At 35.9% G+C, this 16,963-nt stretch overlaps 1 protein-coding gene across 1 annotated transcript in view; it reads right to left on the bottom strand.

The window, feature by feature from the left end:
* The window catches only part of RPS6KA6 (ribosomal protein S6 kinase A6), a 196,819-nt gene that overhangs the window by 36,708 nt on the left and 143,148 nt on the right, over positions 1 to 16,963 (bottom strand). Inside the window, exons 16-18 of the mRNA XM_021690974.1 lie at positions 16,861 to 16,950; positions 15,681 to 15,839; positions 11,956 to 12,117 (exon numbers count right to left, since the gene is read on the bottom strand). Of these exons, the coding sequence (XP_021546649.1) occupies positions 11,956 to 12,117; positions 15,681 to 15,839; positions 16,861 to 16,950 (411 nt within the window). The remainder of the gene's footprint in view (positions 1 to 11,955; positions 12,118 to 15,680; positions 15,840 to 16,860; positions 16,951 to 16,963) is intronic.

Raw genomic sequence — 16,963 nt, 5'->3', positions numbered from 1 at the left:
TGAGGGGATGGAGAACCATTTATCATGGTAACAGATGTCAAAAGAAAGTGAAAATAGCCATACTTCTATCAGACAAACTAGATTTTAAACCAAAGCCTGCTACAAGAGATGAAGAAGGGCACTATATCATAATAAAGGGGTCTATCCAACAAGAAGATCTAACAATTGTAAATATTTATGCCCCCAAATTCAGAGGACTGAAATACATAAATCAAATAATAACAAACAAAAAGGAACTCATTGATAATAACACAATAATAGTAGGGGACTTCAACACCTCACTTATATCAATGGACAGATCATCTAAGCAGAAAATCAACAGGGAAACAATGACTTTGAATGACATGCTAGACCAGATGGACATATAACGAATATATTTAGAACATTTCATCCTAAAGCAGCAGAACACACATTCTTTTTGGGTGCATAGGAAACAGTCTCCAGAAAAGATCACATATTGGGTCACGAATCAAGCCTCAACAAACAGAAAAAGATTAAGATCTAACCATGCATATTTTCTGACCACAACACAATGGAACTAGAAGTCAACACAGGAAAAAATTTGGAAAGACCACAAGTACTTGGAGGTTAAGGAACATCTTACTGGAGAATGAATAGGTTAACCAGCAAATTAATGAATATGTAAAAAAAATACATGGAAGCAAATGAAAATAGGACAGTCCAACACATTTGGGATGCAGCAAAAGCAGTCAAAACAGGGAAATGTACAGTAATACAAACCTACCTCAAGTAGCAAGAAAAATCTCAAATATACAACCTAGCCTTACACCTAAAGGAGGTAGAAAAGGAACAGAAAGTGAAACCTAAAGTCAGTAGAAGAAGGGAAATAATAAAGATTAGAGCAGAAATAAACGATAGAGAAACAAACAAAAAACAGAACATATCAATGAGGCTAGGAACTGTTTTTTTGATAGAATTAATCAAATTGATGAATCCCTAGCCAGTCTTATCAAAAAGAAAAGAGAAAGTACCCAAATAAAATCACAAATGAGAGAGGAGAGATCACAACCAACACCACAAAAATACAAACAATTTTAAGAGACTATTATAAAACTGGGCAATCTGGAAAAAATGGATAAATTCCTAGAAACATACAAACCACCAAAACTGAAACAGGGAGAAATACAAAATTTGAACAGGCCAATAACCAGGAAAGAAATTGAATCACTAATCAAAAATCTATCAAAAAACAAAAGTTCAGGGCCAGATGGCTTCCCAGGGGAATTCTACCAGTTAGTTATTTAAAGAAGAGTTAATACCTATTCTTCTGAAACTGTTCCAAATATAGAAATAGAAGGAAAGTTTCCAAATTCATTCAATGAGGCCAGCATTACCTTGATTTCAAAACCAGACAAAGACACTACCAAAAAGGAGCAGGATAATATCCCTGATGAACACGGTTGCAAAAATTCTCAACAAAATACAAATCAAATTCAACAGTACATTAAAAGAATCATTCAACACCATCAAGTGGGAATTATTCCTGGGCGGGAAGGGTGGTTCCATATTTGCAAATCAATCAAAATGATACACCACATTAACAAAAGAAAGGATAAGAAACATATAATCCACTCAGTAGATGCAGAAAAAACATTTGACAAAGTACAGCATACATTCTTGATAAAAACCTCAATGATGTAGTGATAGAGGGAACATATATCAACATAATAAAGGCCATATATGAAAAACCCACAAGTAATATCATCCTCAATGGAGAAAAACAGAGAGCTTTTCCTCTATGGTCAGGAACAAGACAGGGATGTTCACGCTTACTTTATTACTTAACACAGGACTAGAAGTACTACCTTCAGGAATCAGGCAAAAAAAGAAATAAAATGTACCCAATTTGTCAAGGAAGAAGTCAAATTTTCACTACTTGCAGATGACATGATACTCTCTGTAAAAAACCTGAAAGACTTGGGCGCCTGGGTGGCTCAGTTGGTTAAGCGACTGCCTTCGGCTCAGGTCATGATCCTGGAGTCCCGGGATCGAGTCCCGCATCAGGCTCCCTGCTCTGCAGGGAGTCTGCTCCTCCCTCTGACCCTCCCCCATCTCATGTGCTCTCTGTCTCTCTCATTCTCTCTGTCTCAAATAAATAAATAAAATCTTTAAAAAAAAAACAAACAAACCTGAAAGACTCTACCAAAAAAATACTAAAACTGATATAAGAATTCTGTAGAGTTGCAGGACACAAAATCAATGAACAGAAATCTGTTGCATTTCTATACACAAGTAATGAAGCAGGAGAAAGAGAAATCAAGGAATCTATCCCATTTAAAACTGCACCAAAAACCATAAGATACCTAGGAATAAACCTAATCAAGGAGGTAAAAGATCTGTACTCTGAAAACTATAGAACACTTATGAAAGAAACTGAAGTGGACACAAAGAAATGGAAACACATTCTATGCTCATGGATTGGAAGAACGAATATTGTTAAAATATCTATACTACCAGCAATCTACACATTCAATGCAATCCCTATCAAAATACCACCAGCATTTTTCACAGAGTTAAAACAAACAATTCTAAAATTTGTATGAAACCACAAAAAACACTGAATAGCCAAAGCAATCTTGAAGAAGAAAAGCAGATCTGGAGGCATCACACTTCCATACTTCAAGCAATATTACACTCAAATCAGTATGTGCTAGCACAGAAACATACACATAGATCAGTGGAACAGAACAGAAAACCAAGAAGTGGACCCACCAATATACTGTCAACTAATTTTCAATAAAGCAGGAAAGAACATCCAATGGAAAAAAGTCTCTTCAACAAATGGTGTTGGGATATCTGGACAGCAACATGCAAAAGAAGGAAACTGGACCACTTTCTTACACCATACACAAAAATAAATTCAAAATGGATGAAAGACCTAAATGTGAGGCAGGAAACCATCAAAATCATAGAGGAGAATACAGACAGCAACCTTTTTGATATCAGCTGTAGCAACTTCTTAAAAGGCATGTCACAGGAAGCAAGGAATCAAAAGCAAAAATGAACTATTGAGATTTCATCACCACAAAATGCTTCTGCACAGTAAAGGAAACAATCAAAACTAAAAGGCAGGGAGGAGCAAGATGGCGGAGGAGTAGGAGACCTAAATTTCGTCTAGAAATTCAGCTAGATAGGGATCAAACCATTCTGAACACCTACACCTATGAACTCAACAGGAGATCGAAGAAAAGAATAGCAGCAACTCTCTGAACAGAAAAGTGATCACTTTCTGGAAGGTAGGACGTGCGGAGAAATGAATCCAAGGCAATATTCAGGAAGATAGACGGCGGGGGGAGGGAGCCTCCGTCAGGCAGCTACTGGCAAGTGATAGAGCAGCAGAGCACAAAATTGGAAATTTTAGAAGTCGGCTCTACTGAGGGAAGACACTCCAGTGGCTAAGCCGGGGGTGGAACACTTGCTGGGACAGTGTGGTCTCAGGACCCTCGGGGTCACAGAAAGACCAGGGGTGCCTGAGTGCGGCAGAGCTCCCAGGTATCAGAGCAGGGAAGGTGGCTACAGAGATGGAGCCAAGGAGTGGGCTCTGAGCTCGGGGTTGCCATAAACCGGGATCCGCGGCACAGTCAGGCCACTGCTCTTCCAGCACAGACCCAACAAGTCAGATCAGGGGAGACTCCCCTTCCTCCCCCCAGGAGGAGCAGCAGAGGAGCGCACCGCAGGAATCTGCTGGGTTTGGAGACTCCAAATGGGGTCATGTGCTAGAGATAGAAATGCTCGGTCACAGGCTGGATGAGCTTGGAGTGTGGCCAGAGACCGGGGAGACAGGAGTGATTGACTGCTTTTCTCTGGGGGCTCGCTGAGGAGTGGGGCCCCCAAGTTCTCGGCTCCTCCGGGGTGGAGATTGGGAGGCCGGCTGCCATTTTCACTCTCATGCTCCAAAGCTGTACCGAAAGCTTGCAGAGAACAAAAGCTCCCAAGAGCAAACCAAAGCAGATTACTTAGCCTGGAATGGGCAAGGGCGGGGCAATTCTGCCTCTGGCAAAGACTTTTGAGAACCATTGCAACAGGCCCCTCCCCCAGAAGACCAGAAAGAACAGGCAGCCAAGACCAAGTTTACCTATCAATGAGAACTGCAGAACTCGAGCACTAGGGGAATACTGCACATAGAATTCATGGCTTTTTTCCCATAATTCTTCAGGCTTTCAAAGTTAAATTTTTTAATTTTCTTTTTTTTCTTTTTCTTTCTTTTTTTATTTTTCTTTTTCCCTTTTTCAACGAACATCTTATCAATACCTTTTTTAAAAAATCTTTTTTATTTTTCATTTTAAGAGTCATAATCTATCTCTTCATAGTAGTTAACCTTATTTTTGGTATATATATATAAGTTGTTCTCTCTTTAAAATTTTGGGATACAGTTTTTTTTTTTTTAAAGATTTTATTTATTTATTTGACAGAGAGAGAGACAGCGAGAGAGGGAACACAAGCAGGGGGAGTGGGAGAGAGGGAGAAGCAGGCTCCCCACAGAGCAGGGAGCCTGATGTGGGACTCGATCCCAGGACCCTGGGATCATGACCTGAGCTGAAGGCAGTCGCTCAACCAACTGAGCCACCCAGGTGCCCGGGATACAGTTTCTTCTAACAGACCAAAATATACCCTAAATCGTTAGTGTATGGCTTTGTCCTAATCTCCTGCCTGATCACATTCTCTCCTTTTTTTTTTTTTTAAATCGTCTTCTTTCTTTTTTCAACCAACTTCTTATCAATTCCTTCTATAAAAATTTTATAATTTTCATCTTTACAGTCATATTCCATCCCTTCATCATATTTACCCTTATTTTTGTACATATATAAGCTTTTCTTTCTTTAAAATTTTGGGAGGCACTTTCTTCTAACAGACCAAAATATGCCCAAAATCTAGTGTGTGGCACTGATCTATGCACCAGACTGATCATATTTGATTATATTCTCTTTTTGTCTCTTTGTTTGCTTGTTTTTTATCTTTTTCTCTTTCTTTATTTCCCTTTCTTTTCCCCTGGTTTCAGGTCTCTTCTGATTTGTTTAGCGTATATTTTTCTGGGGTTGTTATCCTGTGAACATTTTGTTCTCTCATTCCTCTGTTCTCCTCTGGACAAAATGACAAGATGGAAAAAATCACCTCAAAAAAAAAAAAAGAACAAGTGGCAGTACCGACTGCCTGGGACCTAATCAATAGAGACATTAGTAAGATGTTGGAACTAGAGTTCAGAATGACGATTATAAAGACACTAGCTGAGCTTGAAAAAAGCATGGAAGATATTAGAGAAACCTTTTCTGCAGAAATAAAAGAACTAAAATCTAACCAAGTCAAAATCAAAAAGGCTATTAATGAGGTGCAATCCAAAATGGAGGCTCTAACTGCTAGGATAAATGAGGCAGAAGAGAGAATTAGTGATATAGAAAACCAAATGATGGAAAATAAAGAAGCTGAGAAAAAGAGAGATAAACAACTACTGGATCACAAGGGCAGAATTCCAGAGATAAGTGATACTATAAGATGAAACAATATTAGAATAATTGGGATCCCAGAGGAAGAAGAAAGAGAGAGAGGCGCAGAAGGTATATTGGAGCAAATTATAGCAGAGAACTTCCCTACTTTGGGGAAGGAAACAGGCATCAAAATCCAGGAGGCACAGAGAACCCCCCTCAAAATCAATAAAAATGGGTCAACACCCCAACACCTAATAGTAAAACTTACGAGTCTCAGAGACAAAGAGAAAATCCTGAAAGCAGCTTGGGAGCAGAGATCTGTAACCTACAATGGTAGAAACATTAGATTGGCAACAGTCCTATCCACAGAGACCTGGCAGGGCAGAAAGGACTGGCAGGATATATTCAGAGCACTAAATGAAAAAGATGTGCAGCCAAGAATACTGTATCCACCTAGGCTGTCATTGAAAATAGGAGAGATATAAAGCTTCCAGGACAAACAAAAACTAAAGGAATTTGCAAACACGAAACCAGCCTTACAAGAAATATTGAAAGGGGTCCTCTAAGCAAAGAGAGAGCCTAAAAGTAACATAGACCAGAAAGGAACACAGACAATATACAATAACATTCACCTTACAGGAAATACAATGGCACTAAATTCATATCTTTCAATAGTTACCCTGAATGTAAATGGGCTAAATGCCCCAATCAAAAGACACAGGCTATCAGATTGGATAAAAAAACAAGACCCATCGATATGCTGTCTGCAAGAGACTCATTTTAGACCCCAAAGCACTCCCAGACTGAAAGTGAGGGGGTGGAAAACCATTTACCATGCTAATGGACACCAAAAGAAAGCTGGGGTGGCAATCCTTGTATCAGACAAATTAGATTTTAAACGAAAGACTATAATAAGAGATGAGGAAGGACACTATATCCTACTTAAAGGGTCTATCCAACAAGAAGATCTAACAATTGTAAATATCTATGCCCCTAACATGGGAGCAGCCAATTATACAAGCCAATTAATAACAAAAGCAAAGAAACACATCGACAACAATACAATAATAGTGGTGGACTTTAATACCCCCCTCACTGAAATGGACAGATCATCTAAGCAAAAGATCAACAAGGAAATAAAGACTTTCAATGACACACTGGGCCAAATGGACTTCACAGGTATATTCAGAACATTCCATCCCAAAACAACAGAATACACATTCTTCTCTAGTGCCCATGGAACATTCTCCAGAAGAGATCACATTCTAGGTCACAAATCAGGTCTCAACTGGTACCAAAAGATTGGGATCATTCCCTGCATATTTTCAGACCACAATGCTTTGAAACTAGAACTCAATCACAAGAGGAAAGTCAGAAAGAACTCAAATACAAGGAAGCTAAAGAGCATCCTACTAAAGAATGAATGGGTCAACCAGGAAATTAAAGAAGAATTTAAAAAGTTCATGGAAACAAATGAAAATGAAAACACAACTGGTCAAAATCTTTGGGATGCAGCAAAGGCAGTCCTAAGAGGAAAGTATATAGCAATACAAACCTTTCTCAAGAAACAAGAAAGGTCTCAAATACACAACCTAACCCTACACCTAAAGGAGCTGGAGAAAGAACAGCAAATAAAGTCTACACCCAGCAGGAGAAGAGAAATCATACAGATCAGAGCACAAATCAATGAAACAGAAACCAAAAGAACAGTAGAACAGATCAATGAAACTAGGAGCTGGTTCTCTGAAAGAATTAACAAGATTGATAAACCCTTGGCCAGACTTATCAAAAAGAAAAGAGAAAGGACCTAAAAAAATAAAATCATGAATGAAAGAGGAGAGATCACAACCAAACCAAAGAAATACAAACAATTATAAGAACATATTATGAGCAACTCTATGCCAGCAAATTAGATAATCTGGAAGAAATGGATGCATTCTTAGAGATGTATAAACTACCAAAACTGAACCAGGAAGAAATAGAAACCTGAACAGATGTATAACCACTAAGGAAATTGAAGCACTAATCAAAAATCTCCCAACAAACAAGAGCCCAGGGCCAGAGGGCTTCCCAGGGAAATTCTACCAAATATTTAAAGAAGAATTAATACCTATTCTTCTGAAACTGTTCCAAAAATATAGAAATGGGAGGAAAACTTCCAAACTCATTTTATGAGGCCACCATTACCTTGATCCCAAAACCAGACAAAGACCCCAACAAAAAGGAGAATTATAGACCAATATCCTTGATGAACATGGATGCAAAAATTCTCACCAAAATACTAGCCAATAGGATTCAACAGTACCTTAAAAGGATTATTCACCATGACCAAGTGGGATTTATCCCTGGGCTGCAAGGTTGGTTCAACATCCGCAAATCAAACAATGTTATACAATACATTAATAAAAGAAAGGACAAGAAACATATGATCCTCTCAATAGATGCAGGAAAAGCATTTGACAAAGTACAGCATCCTTTCTTGATCAAAACTCTTCAGAGTATAGGGATAGAGGGTACATACCTCAATATCATAAAAGCCATCTATGAAAAACCCACAGCAAGTATCATTCTCAATGGGGAAAAACTGAGAGCTTTCCCCCTAAGGTCAGGAATGTGGCAGGGATGTCCACTATCACCACTGCTATTCAACATAGTACTAGAAGTCCTAGCCACAGCAATCAGACAACAAAAAGAAATAAAAGGAATCTGAATCAGCAATGAAGAAGTCAAACTCTCACTCTTTGCAGATGATATGATACTGTATGTGGGAAACCCAAAAGACTTCACCCTAAAACTGCTAGAACTCATACAGGAATTCAGTAAAGTGGCAGGATATAAAATCAATGCACAGAAATCAGTGGCATTCCTATACTCCAACAACAAGACAGAAGAAAGAGAAATTAAGGAGGGGGAAATGAACCTTGAGAGACTATGGATTCTGAGAAACAAACTGAGGGTTCTAGAGGGGAGGGGGGTGGGGGGATGGGTTAGCATGGTGATGGGTATTAAGGATGGCACGTACTGAATGGAGCACTGTGTGTTATACGGAAACAATGAATCATGGAACACTACATCAAAAACTAATGATGTAATGTATGGTGATTAACATAACATAAAAAAATGTGTAACTAAAAAAAAAACACTAAAAGGCAACCTATAGAATGGGACAAGATAGTTGAAAGTGACATATCAGATAAAGGATTCGTATCCAAAATATATAAAGAACTTATAAAAGTGAATATCCAAAAAACTACCCAGTAAGAAATGGGCAGAAAACATGAACAGAGATTTCTCCAAAGAAGCCATAGAAATGGCTAACAGATACATTAAAAATGTTCAATATCACTCATTATCAGGGAAATACAAATCAAAAGTACAATGAGATACTACTTCACACCTATTAGAATGGCTACAATTAACCACACAGGAAACATCAGATATTGGCAAGGATGTGGAGAAAGGGGAACTCTCTTACACTGTTGAGAATGTAAAATGTTTCAGTCCCCTGGAAAACAGTATGTAGGTTCCTCAAAAAGTTAAAAATAAAACTATCTTATGACCCAGGAATTGCAGTACTAGGTATTTATGCAAATACAAAAATACTGATTTGAAGGGACACATGCAGCCTAGTATTTATAACAGCATTACCAACAATAGCCAAATTATGGAAAGAGCCTAAATGTCTACCAACTGATGAGTGGATAAAGAAGATGTTATGTGTACACACACACACACACACACACAGGAATATTACTCAGCCATCAAAAAGAGTGAAATTTTGCCATTTGCATCTATGTGGATAGAAGTCAAGTGTATTATGCTAAGTGAAATAAGTAAGTCAGAGAAAGACAAATATATGATTTCACTCATATGTGGAATTTAAGAATGAAAACCAATGAACATACGGGATAAGAAAAAAAAGGGATGTAAAGTATAAAAGACTCTTAACTATATATAACAATCTGAGGGTTGCTGGTGGGGAGGTAGGCAGGGGGATGGGCTAAATGGGTGATAGGTATTAAGGAGGGCACTTGTTGTGATGCGCACTGGGTGTTACATGTAAGTGATGAATCACTAAATTATATTCCTGAAACTAATATTAAGCTATATGTTAACTAAAATTTAAATGAAAACTTAAAATAAAATAAAATACCTTCACTGTTACAATGATGAGAATGTCTTACTCTAATGGAAGTCTGTTAAGATAAAAAGCATCAATGAGCTGTATTTTACTCTGTGGATCTGCACTCATTTAAAAATATTTACCTAACCATTAACCTAAAAATATTTACCTTATCATTAATCTAAATACAGACATACTGTGTATTTTTCCTTTCAACGTCTGTTTTTGAGATGTTCATTTGGGACACATTTATCCCTAACCTTTTTCCAGTGAGATGTTTCCATCATACCAGGTCTACAAGATCAAGTCAATATTAAGAATTCATCCATTAAAATGGTTATTCTATACTCTTCTATGTGTCTATTGCATAAATATGTTAGAATATTTACAATGACTATATATCCTTTATTTGATGAAAAGCCCAAATCTCAACTATTCTGTCCTCCTATCCTTATAAAACCATTAAAATATTCTAGAAAGGCTAATTTTTTAATGTCTAAGTTATATCTCTTAAAACTAGGGGCAGTGCAATGACCTCTTCTTGGATCATGTATGTGTTCTAATTTTTATTTTGGGAAATATAGTTTCTATATATTGTAATGTGATAAAAATTTGTACATTCATTATTCTATGTATTTAATTAAAATATAGATTAAATTACATTCTCCAGATAGGTACATAATTTTTATACAGCAAACCTCTTATCATAAAAACCCTGTAAAGCAGGTATTATGGTTCTTCAACATTAACATCTTAAAGGAAGGCAAAAAATTTTAATATGGGAATTTTTTTTATTAATACGTTATTTTTCTATTTTGTATATTTCTATTTTCATTATTAGATATACTACTTTTCATACCTGAAACTAATAACACTGCATGCTAATTTTACCTCAATAAAAATATTTTTCTAGGGGCGCCTGGGTGGCTCAGTCGTTAAGCGTCTGCCTTCAGCTCGGGTCATGATCCCAGGGTCCTGGGATCGAGCCCCGTGTTGGGCTCCCTGCTCTGCGGGAAGCCTGCTTCTCCCTCTCCTGCTTCTCCCTCTCCCACTCCCCCTGCTTGTGTTCCCTCTCTCACTGTGTCTCTCTCTGTCAAATAAATAAATTTAAAAAATCTTAAAAAAAAATTTTTTTCTAATATATACTTATTAAAATACAGATTTGTTGATATTTAAATATGAATGTCTCGCTATATCTGATGTGAATTATTATACTGACAGGGATAGTATTTGATATAAAAAAATCAGAAAACATGCACATGAGGTAGGAATTTATCCTCAAATTATTTTACTCTTCTTCTCTGTCTTGGACAATTCAATTTTTCAAACCTGAAGATTTTTATGTATCTTGCTTTGTGCTGAACATATGATAATTCATATGGGTTAGCATTATTCATAAGATATAAGAATAATTTCTAACTTACAAACAAAGAAATTATATGGCCAGTGCAACCCCTGATTCATTTTTTAAAATTTATTTTAGAGAGAGAGAGGAGAGGGAGAGGCAGAGGGAGAGGGAGAGAGTCTTAGGCAGACTCCATGCTGAGCTGGAGCCTGACTCAGGGCTCAATGCCATGACCCTGAAGTTACCACCCCAGCTGAAACCAAGTGTTGGATGCTCAACTGACTGTGCCAACCAGGCGCCCCCCAATTCATTTTTGATCAACCATACTTTCACTGCTGTGGAAGTTGCTACTGTCAAAGCTCCCATCCCCAGTATCAGAACTGACTGTTGGAGTTTGATAAATGTGAAACCTATACCGCTTAACCTCCCCAGACTCACCTTTCCTGACTCTTCCCTCTAAGATCTACATATGAATGTTATTTGCCAAGAAAAGTCCCCCTGCTTATAAAAATCCCTGTGAAGCTGTTTTCTCCAAGAATTAGATCTTAAAGACAATCAGGGGTGGCACTGCCCTTATATGTTATGTATAATGTTAAACAATATAAATTACCTCTTGTTCAGCACAAACTGAAATACCTGAAAATCTATCCTGGCTTTATTACTAAGTGAATGCTGGGTCTTGAAAAACTTATTTAAAGTACTTTGAGCCTCAATTTCTTCACTTAGAATATTTAATATGTTGAAGATGGGGTTATCTCTATTCTCGCTCCTAGCTCCAAAAGTGTATGATTCTGATGGTAGTACATAACCCAACAGAAAAGATTAGTCTGATGATTATACATTCAGGCTGTTTTCAGATGCTAGTTACTAGTCTGACTATTTATGTTAGAGGTTATCAGAATTCACTAATTTAAAGAGCTTTATAGTTGGGAAAGGATAAGATAACTCAGCTTTTACCTATCAACTGCAACATATACATGACATCATATATATTCAACTAAAGGAAAAGAACAAAAGGCCAATACTAAAGTTTTAAAGAATACCTCAGGTGCTACAAAGTTTGCAGTGTAGCATGGAGTCAAGAGAAGTCCATTTTCCCCTCGAAGTTGTTTTGCAAACCCAAAATCACAAATTCTAATGGAGTCTGCATTGGCTGATTCATCCATATATAAAATATTACTAGGCTTAAGATCACGATGAACAACCTTGAACATAAAAGAAAAAAAATTACATTTCTATAGTGAACTAAACATCTATGAAATAAAACACTTTACTATCAACTATTTCCAGGAGAAGGAACTTTCTAAATCATAAAATTTTGAAAATGACACTTTCTCCAACCTTGATAGCCTTGACAGCCTGAAGTATACAGAAGAAATGATCTCTGTCCAATAAATGTTCCAGCTTCTATTCAAGCCATAAGTTTTGTTAATCATTTCCAATCTCAAAATATCAAAATTCAAGTCTCAGTTCCACTTCTGGAAATAATGGACTAAGACCCTACTTAACACTCTCTTCTCCACAGTAAACAGCTCTAAAACTTGAACATAATTAAAATATCAACTACCTGAAGGTACTGGAGAATGAACAGAAGCAGACAGACTCTGAGGGAAGTATACACTTTGTCGAAGGAGGAAATATAGGGAGCTATAAGCAAGGTTCCCATATCTGTGGTTTTTAGCTTAGGGTTAAGTGCAGTTCCTGTCACACAGTGATGGTGAAAACACATGTGGAAAAGCCCACAGACTTTCTGGCTGGGAGGAACAGAAAAGAGATGCTAGGAAACTGAATACTCAGGAGGAATTCTGTAAGGAAAAGAGCCAAAACTGACCCCTGAATCAAAAGTGTGTAAGAGGCTCAATGTAATTCATACAAAGATAAAAGATACAGAGACCAGAGCTGCTGCCCAAAATGCAGAGTTTTCAGTGCCAAGAAAATTATCCACCAAAACAAAACAATAATAATCATTGAATAAAAAACTAACAATACAAAAAATCTACTTAATATTCAAATGTGCAGTATATAATCCAAAATTATCTGATATACAAGGAACCAAGAAAATGGAACACAGTTTCAAGAAAAGAGAAAATCTATCAATTCCAACTCCAAGATGAACCACATTGGACCTAACAGACAAGATTTTAAAGTGGCTATTATTACATGTGACATGATGAAGGTATTAACTAATTCCATGGTGGTAATCACATTGCAGCACATAAATGTATCAAATCAACATGTTGTACAACTTAAATGTACATAATGTTATATGCCAATTATATCTCAATAAAAATGTATTTATTCAAAATTCACAAAACAAAGATAAAAGAAATATTAAAAATAAAGTGGCTATTATAACTATATCAATGAAGTAAAACAAAAACATGTTTTCAATGCATGAAATTCTCAGAAGAAAAACAGAAACAATGAGAACCAAATGAAATGCTAGAAATGGAAAATATTCTGAAATTCTCTATGTGATGATTTTCCTACTAATATTATCCACTTCATTTATTCTAGTCCTATTTTTAATCAGCATTTTACTACACTAAAAGTTTTTCAAAGACAAGGACCAAGTCTTACTCATGCTTGAATCTGCATCACCTTTTACAATGCCTGGCATGTAGAAATGCTCAATATATATCTATTATTGATTTATTTAATTGATGTAAGAATCTGAAGGTTTCTAAAATAATAAAAAATAGTTATTTTACTTTTCTCAAAAACCCTGATCACCCTTTATTTTAGAGAGTGTTGATGAAGACTATCAAGGAATTAAATTATAACAGAATTATTCCTTTAGCACTATACAGTGTATATTTCAAAATATTTAAAATATACTCTCTTAAAACACACACTAAGTACTGGCTTATTTTTCTGAATTATAAGAAGGGTCCCTATAGAACTTTCACTATGTCAATTCTGAATTGTTCATTTTTAAATTTTTTATACTTAAGTGAGTACATATGTACTATTACAATTGATTCAAACTTAAAATTTTAAATTATTTGTGACTTTGTTTACTTGTATAGCTGTATATAATAAAAATTGACCTTTTTCATAACTCAATTCATTTGCTTTCTAATCTTTTTTTTTTTAAAGATTTTATTTATTTATTTGAGAGAGAGAGAATGAGAGAGAGCACATGAGAGGGGGGAGGGCCGGAGGGAGAAGCAGACTCCCTGCCGAGCAGGGAGCCCGATGCGGGACTCAATCCAGGGACTCCAGGATCATGACCTGAGCCGAAGGCAGTCGCTTAACCAACTGAGCCACCCAGGCGCCCTCATTTGCTTTCTTTATGAAGACATAGGAAGCAAAATAACAGACCTGTTCCTCCACCATAAATTTTAATACATTAGTATTTCAAATGCTTAGAATCCAAATTTGTTACTGTATTTGTAGGAAGGGTTGGCAACGGTCAAGATATATAGTCCTCTGGACATTTTTCCAAAGAAGACGTACAGATGGCCAACAGCCACATGTAAAGATGCTCAGTATCACTCATCATCAGGAAAATGCAAATCAGCACAATGAGGTATCACCTTACAACTATCAGAATGGTTAGAATCAAAAAGACAAGAAATAACAAGTATTATCAAGGATGTGGAAAAAAGGAACCCTAGAACACTGTTGATGGGAATGTAAACTGATAATAGCCATTGTGGAAAACAGTATAGAGGTTCCTCAAAAAATTAAAAATAGAAATACCACATTATCTAATAATTTCACTACTGGGTATTTGCCCAAAGAAAACAAAAACACTATTGAAAAAGATATAGGCACCCCTATGTTTATTGCAGCAGTATTTACAATAGCCAAGATATGGAAGTAACCTAAGTGTCCATCCATAGATGAATGGATAAAAAAGATAGGGTGTGTGTGGGTGTGTGTGTGTGTGTGTGTGTGTGTGTGTGTAATGGGATATTAGCACAGCCATAAAAAAATGAGATCTTGCCATTTTCAACATGGATGGACCTAGAGGGTATTATGCTAAGTGAAATAAGTCAGACTGGGAAAGAGAAATACCATATAATTTTACTTTCAAGTGAAATCTGAAAAACAAATGAATAACAAATAAACAAAAAGCAGAATCAGACCTAAAAATACAGAGACAAAATGATGGTTTCCAGAGGAGAGTGGGTGGAGGTATGGGCAAAATGGGTGAAGGGGAGTGGGAGACACAGGCTTCCAGGTATGGAATGAGTAAGTTATGGGAATAAAAAGTATGGCATAGGGAATATAGTCACTGGTAATGTAATAGCATTGTATGGTGACAGATGGTGGCTACATCTGTTGTAGTGAGTACAGCATAATGTATACAATTGTTGAATCACTATGCTGTACACTTGAAACTAATGTAACATTGTGTGTCAACTATACCCCCTGAAAAAGATATACAGTCCTTTTACTGCCAGAACTTTATATGTTAGATACAGCATAATTTGAAAAATACTTACAACATGTCCTTGTCTGACTTTTAAGTTTGATTAGGTTTAATAATTTCAAAGTCAAGGTTAGATATATTTATATAATTCAAACCATTTTAAAACTAATATGCTCTTAAATCAGGGCAACAGGCAGAGTGAAGAGAATTAAAGTATTACCCAATTTCCTAAATCTCTAACTTTCACTACATTATGAATTTTATTAGGATATTCTCTATAGAAATATATGTTACAGGAAAATTCATTTTGAGTGGCATCTCCTAGATATAATTTTATGAAGATATATAAGTCCCAAAATTGAAGGGGAGAATATAACTACAACTTACTCCTTGACAATGAAGATAGTCAACTGTCTTAGTTATTACAATCAGTACATCACTAGCTTCCCGTTCTGAGAAACATTTTTTTTTGAGAATACGGTCAAGTAGTTCTCCTCCTTTCATCAAATCCGTAACAAGGTAAACATATCTACCATCATCATAAACCTAAAAAAAAAAATTTTTTTAATATTATTATTTATAATTATAATTCTGAAATTTTGAAATTATATTTACTTTCCTTTTCTAGTGAACCTCTATTGTTAAAAAAGGACATTAACCCCTTGCTGTTAATATAGTACAGGCTACAGAGAAGATTAAAATGGCTAAACAACCTCCTATACAGTCTTGAGACCATGTTAAACATATAATTGCATTAACTTTTGAAGTTGTACATTATACTTCATCAAATTATATAAATGGAACAATAGAACTCTGTGTCTCTCAAATAGCATCTATCTCATTTTTGGCTATATTATAGCCACTTCTCTTGCCTACTAATAATAAGCTTCCTTCTGGCAGTAAATACATTATTTTTAAATATAGTCCTCACAGTCCATTATCTGATATGGTGTCTTAAATATTTCATTGAATTCAAATACTATATTAAGGAGAATAAATAAGAAAAATATGTGTACCCTTTCAGGGCATGTGAGATGTTTGTATACACAGATGTGCATGTGTGTGTGTGTGTGTGTGTGTGTATGTATGTATGTATATACACACATATATATATAACAAAATACTGCTTAAAGATTACAAATCAAAATGCATAATACTATTTCACTCAAGGAACAATCCATAATGCTATAGCCATTTGCTATATAATCAAAAAAGTAAAATATTTTAGAATTTGGCAGATTCCAAATCTCCTATATCTTCTATATTTATAGTACTACAGGATAATAAATGGTGCTGGTTATAATGTTGATTAGTGACCAGTCAGAATATATTCAAGCCATCAGGACACTGTCATTTACCAACCATCATAGTTCCTTTTTGATGTTGTATAAGGGTAGGAGTACAGAATCACAGGGGAAAAAAAAACTGAAGTGGCAAATTTAAGATTTTTGAGATTTTGTGGCTTAAAAGTAGAATATACCATAAACATGAAAAGTTTCAAAAAGAAAATAAAGTGTCAAGTCATAACTTCATTAGCTTAGCTGATACACAGATTTTGAATACCTACATCCTTTAAAGTAATAACGTTGGGGTGTTGTCCATAGCGCATCAAAATTTCAATTTCTTCTGAGGGGTCTCTCTTACTTTTGTCAATGATCTAAGAAATAAGT

This window comes from Neomonachus schauinslandi, chromosome X (assembly GCF_002201575.2).
Source record: "Neomonachus schauinslandi chromosome X, ASM220157v2, whole genome shotgun sequence".
Taxonomy (NCBI): Eukaryota; Metazoa; Chordata; class Mammalia; order Carnivora; family Phocidae; genus Neomonachus; species Neomonachus schauinslandi.
Note: the sequence above shows the minus strand (reverse complement) of the source record. Positions and strands in the feature narration are given on the sequence as shown.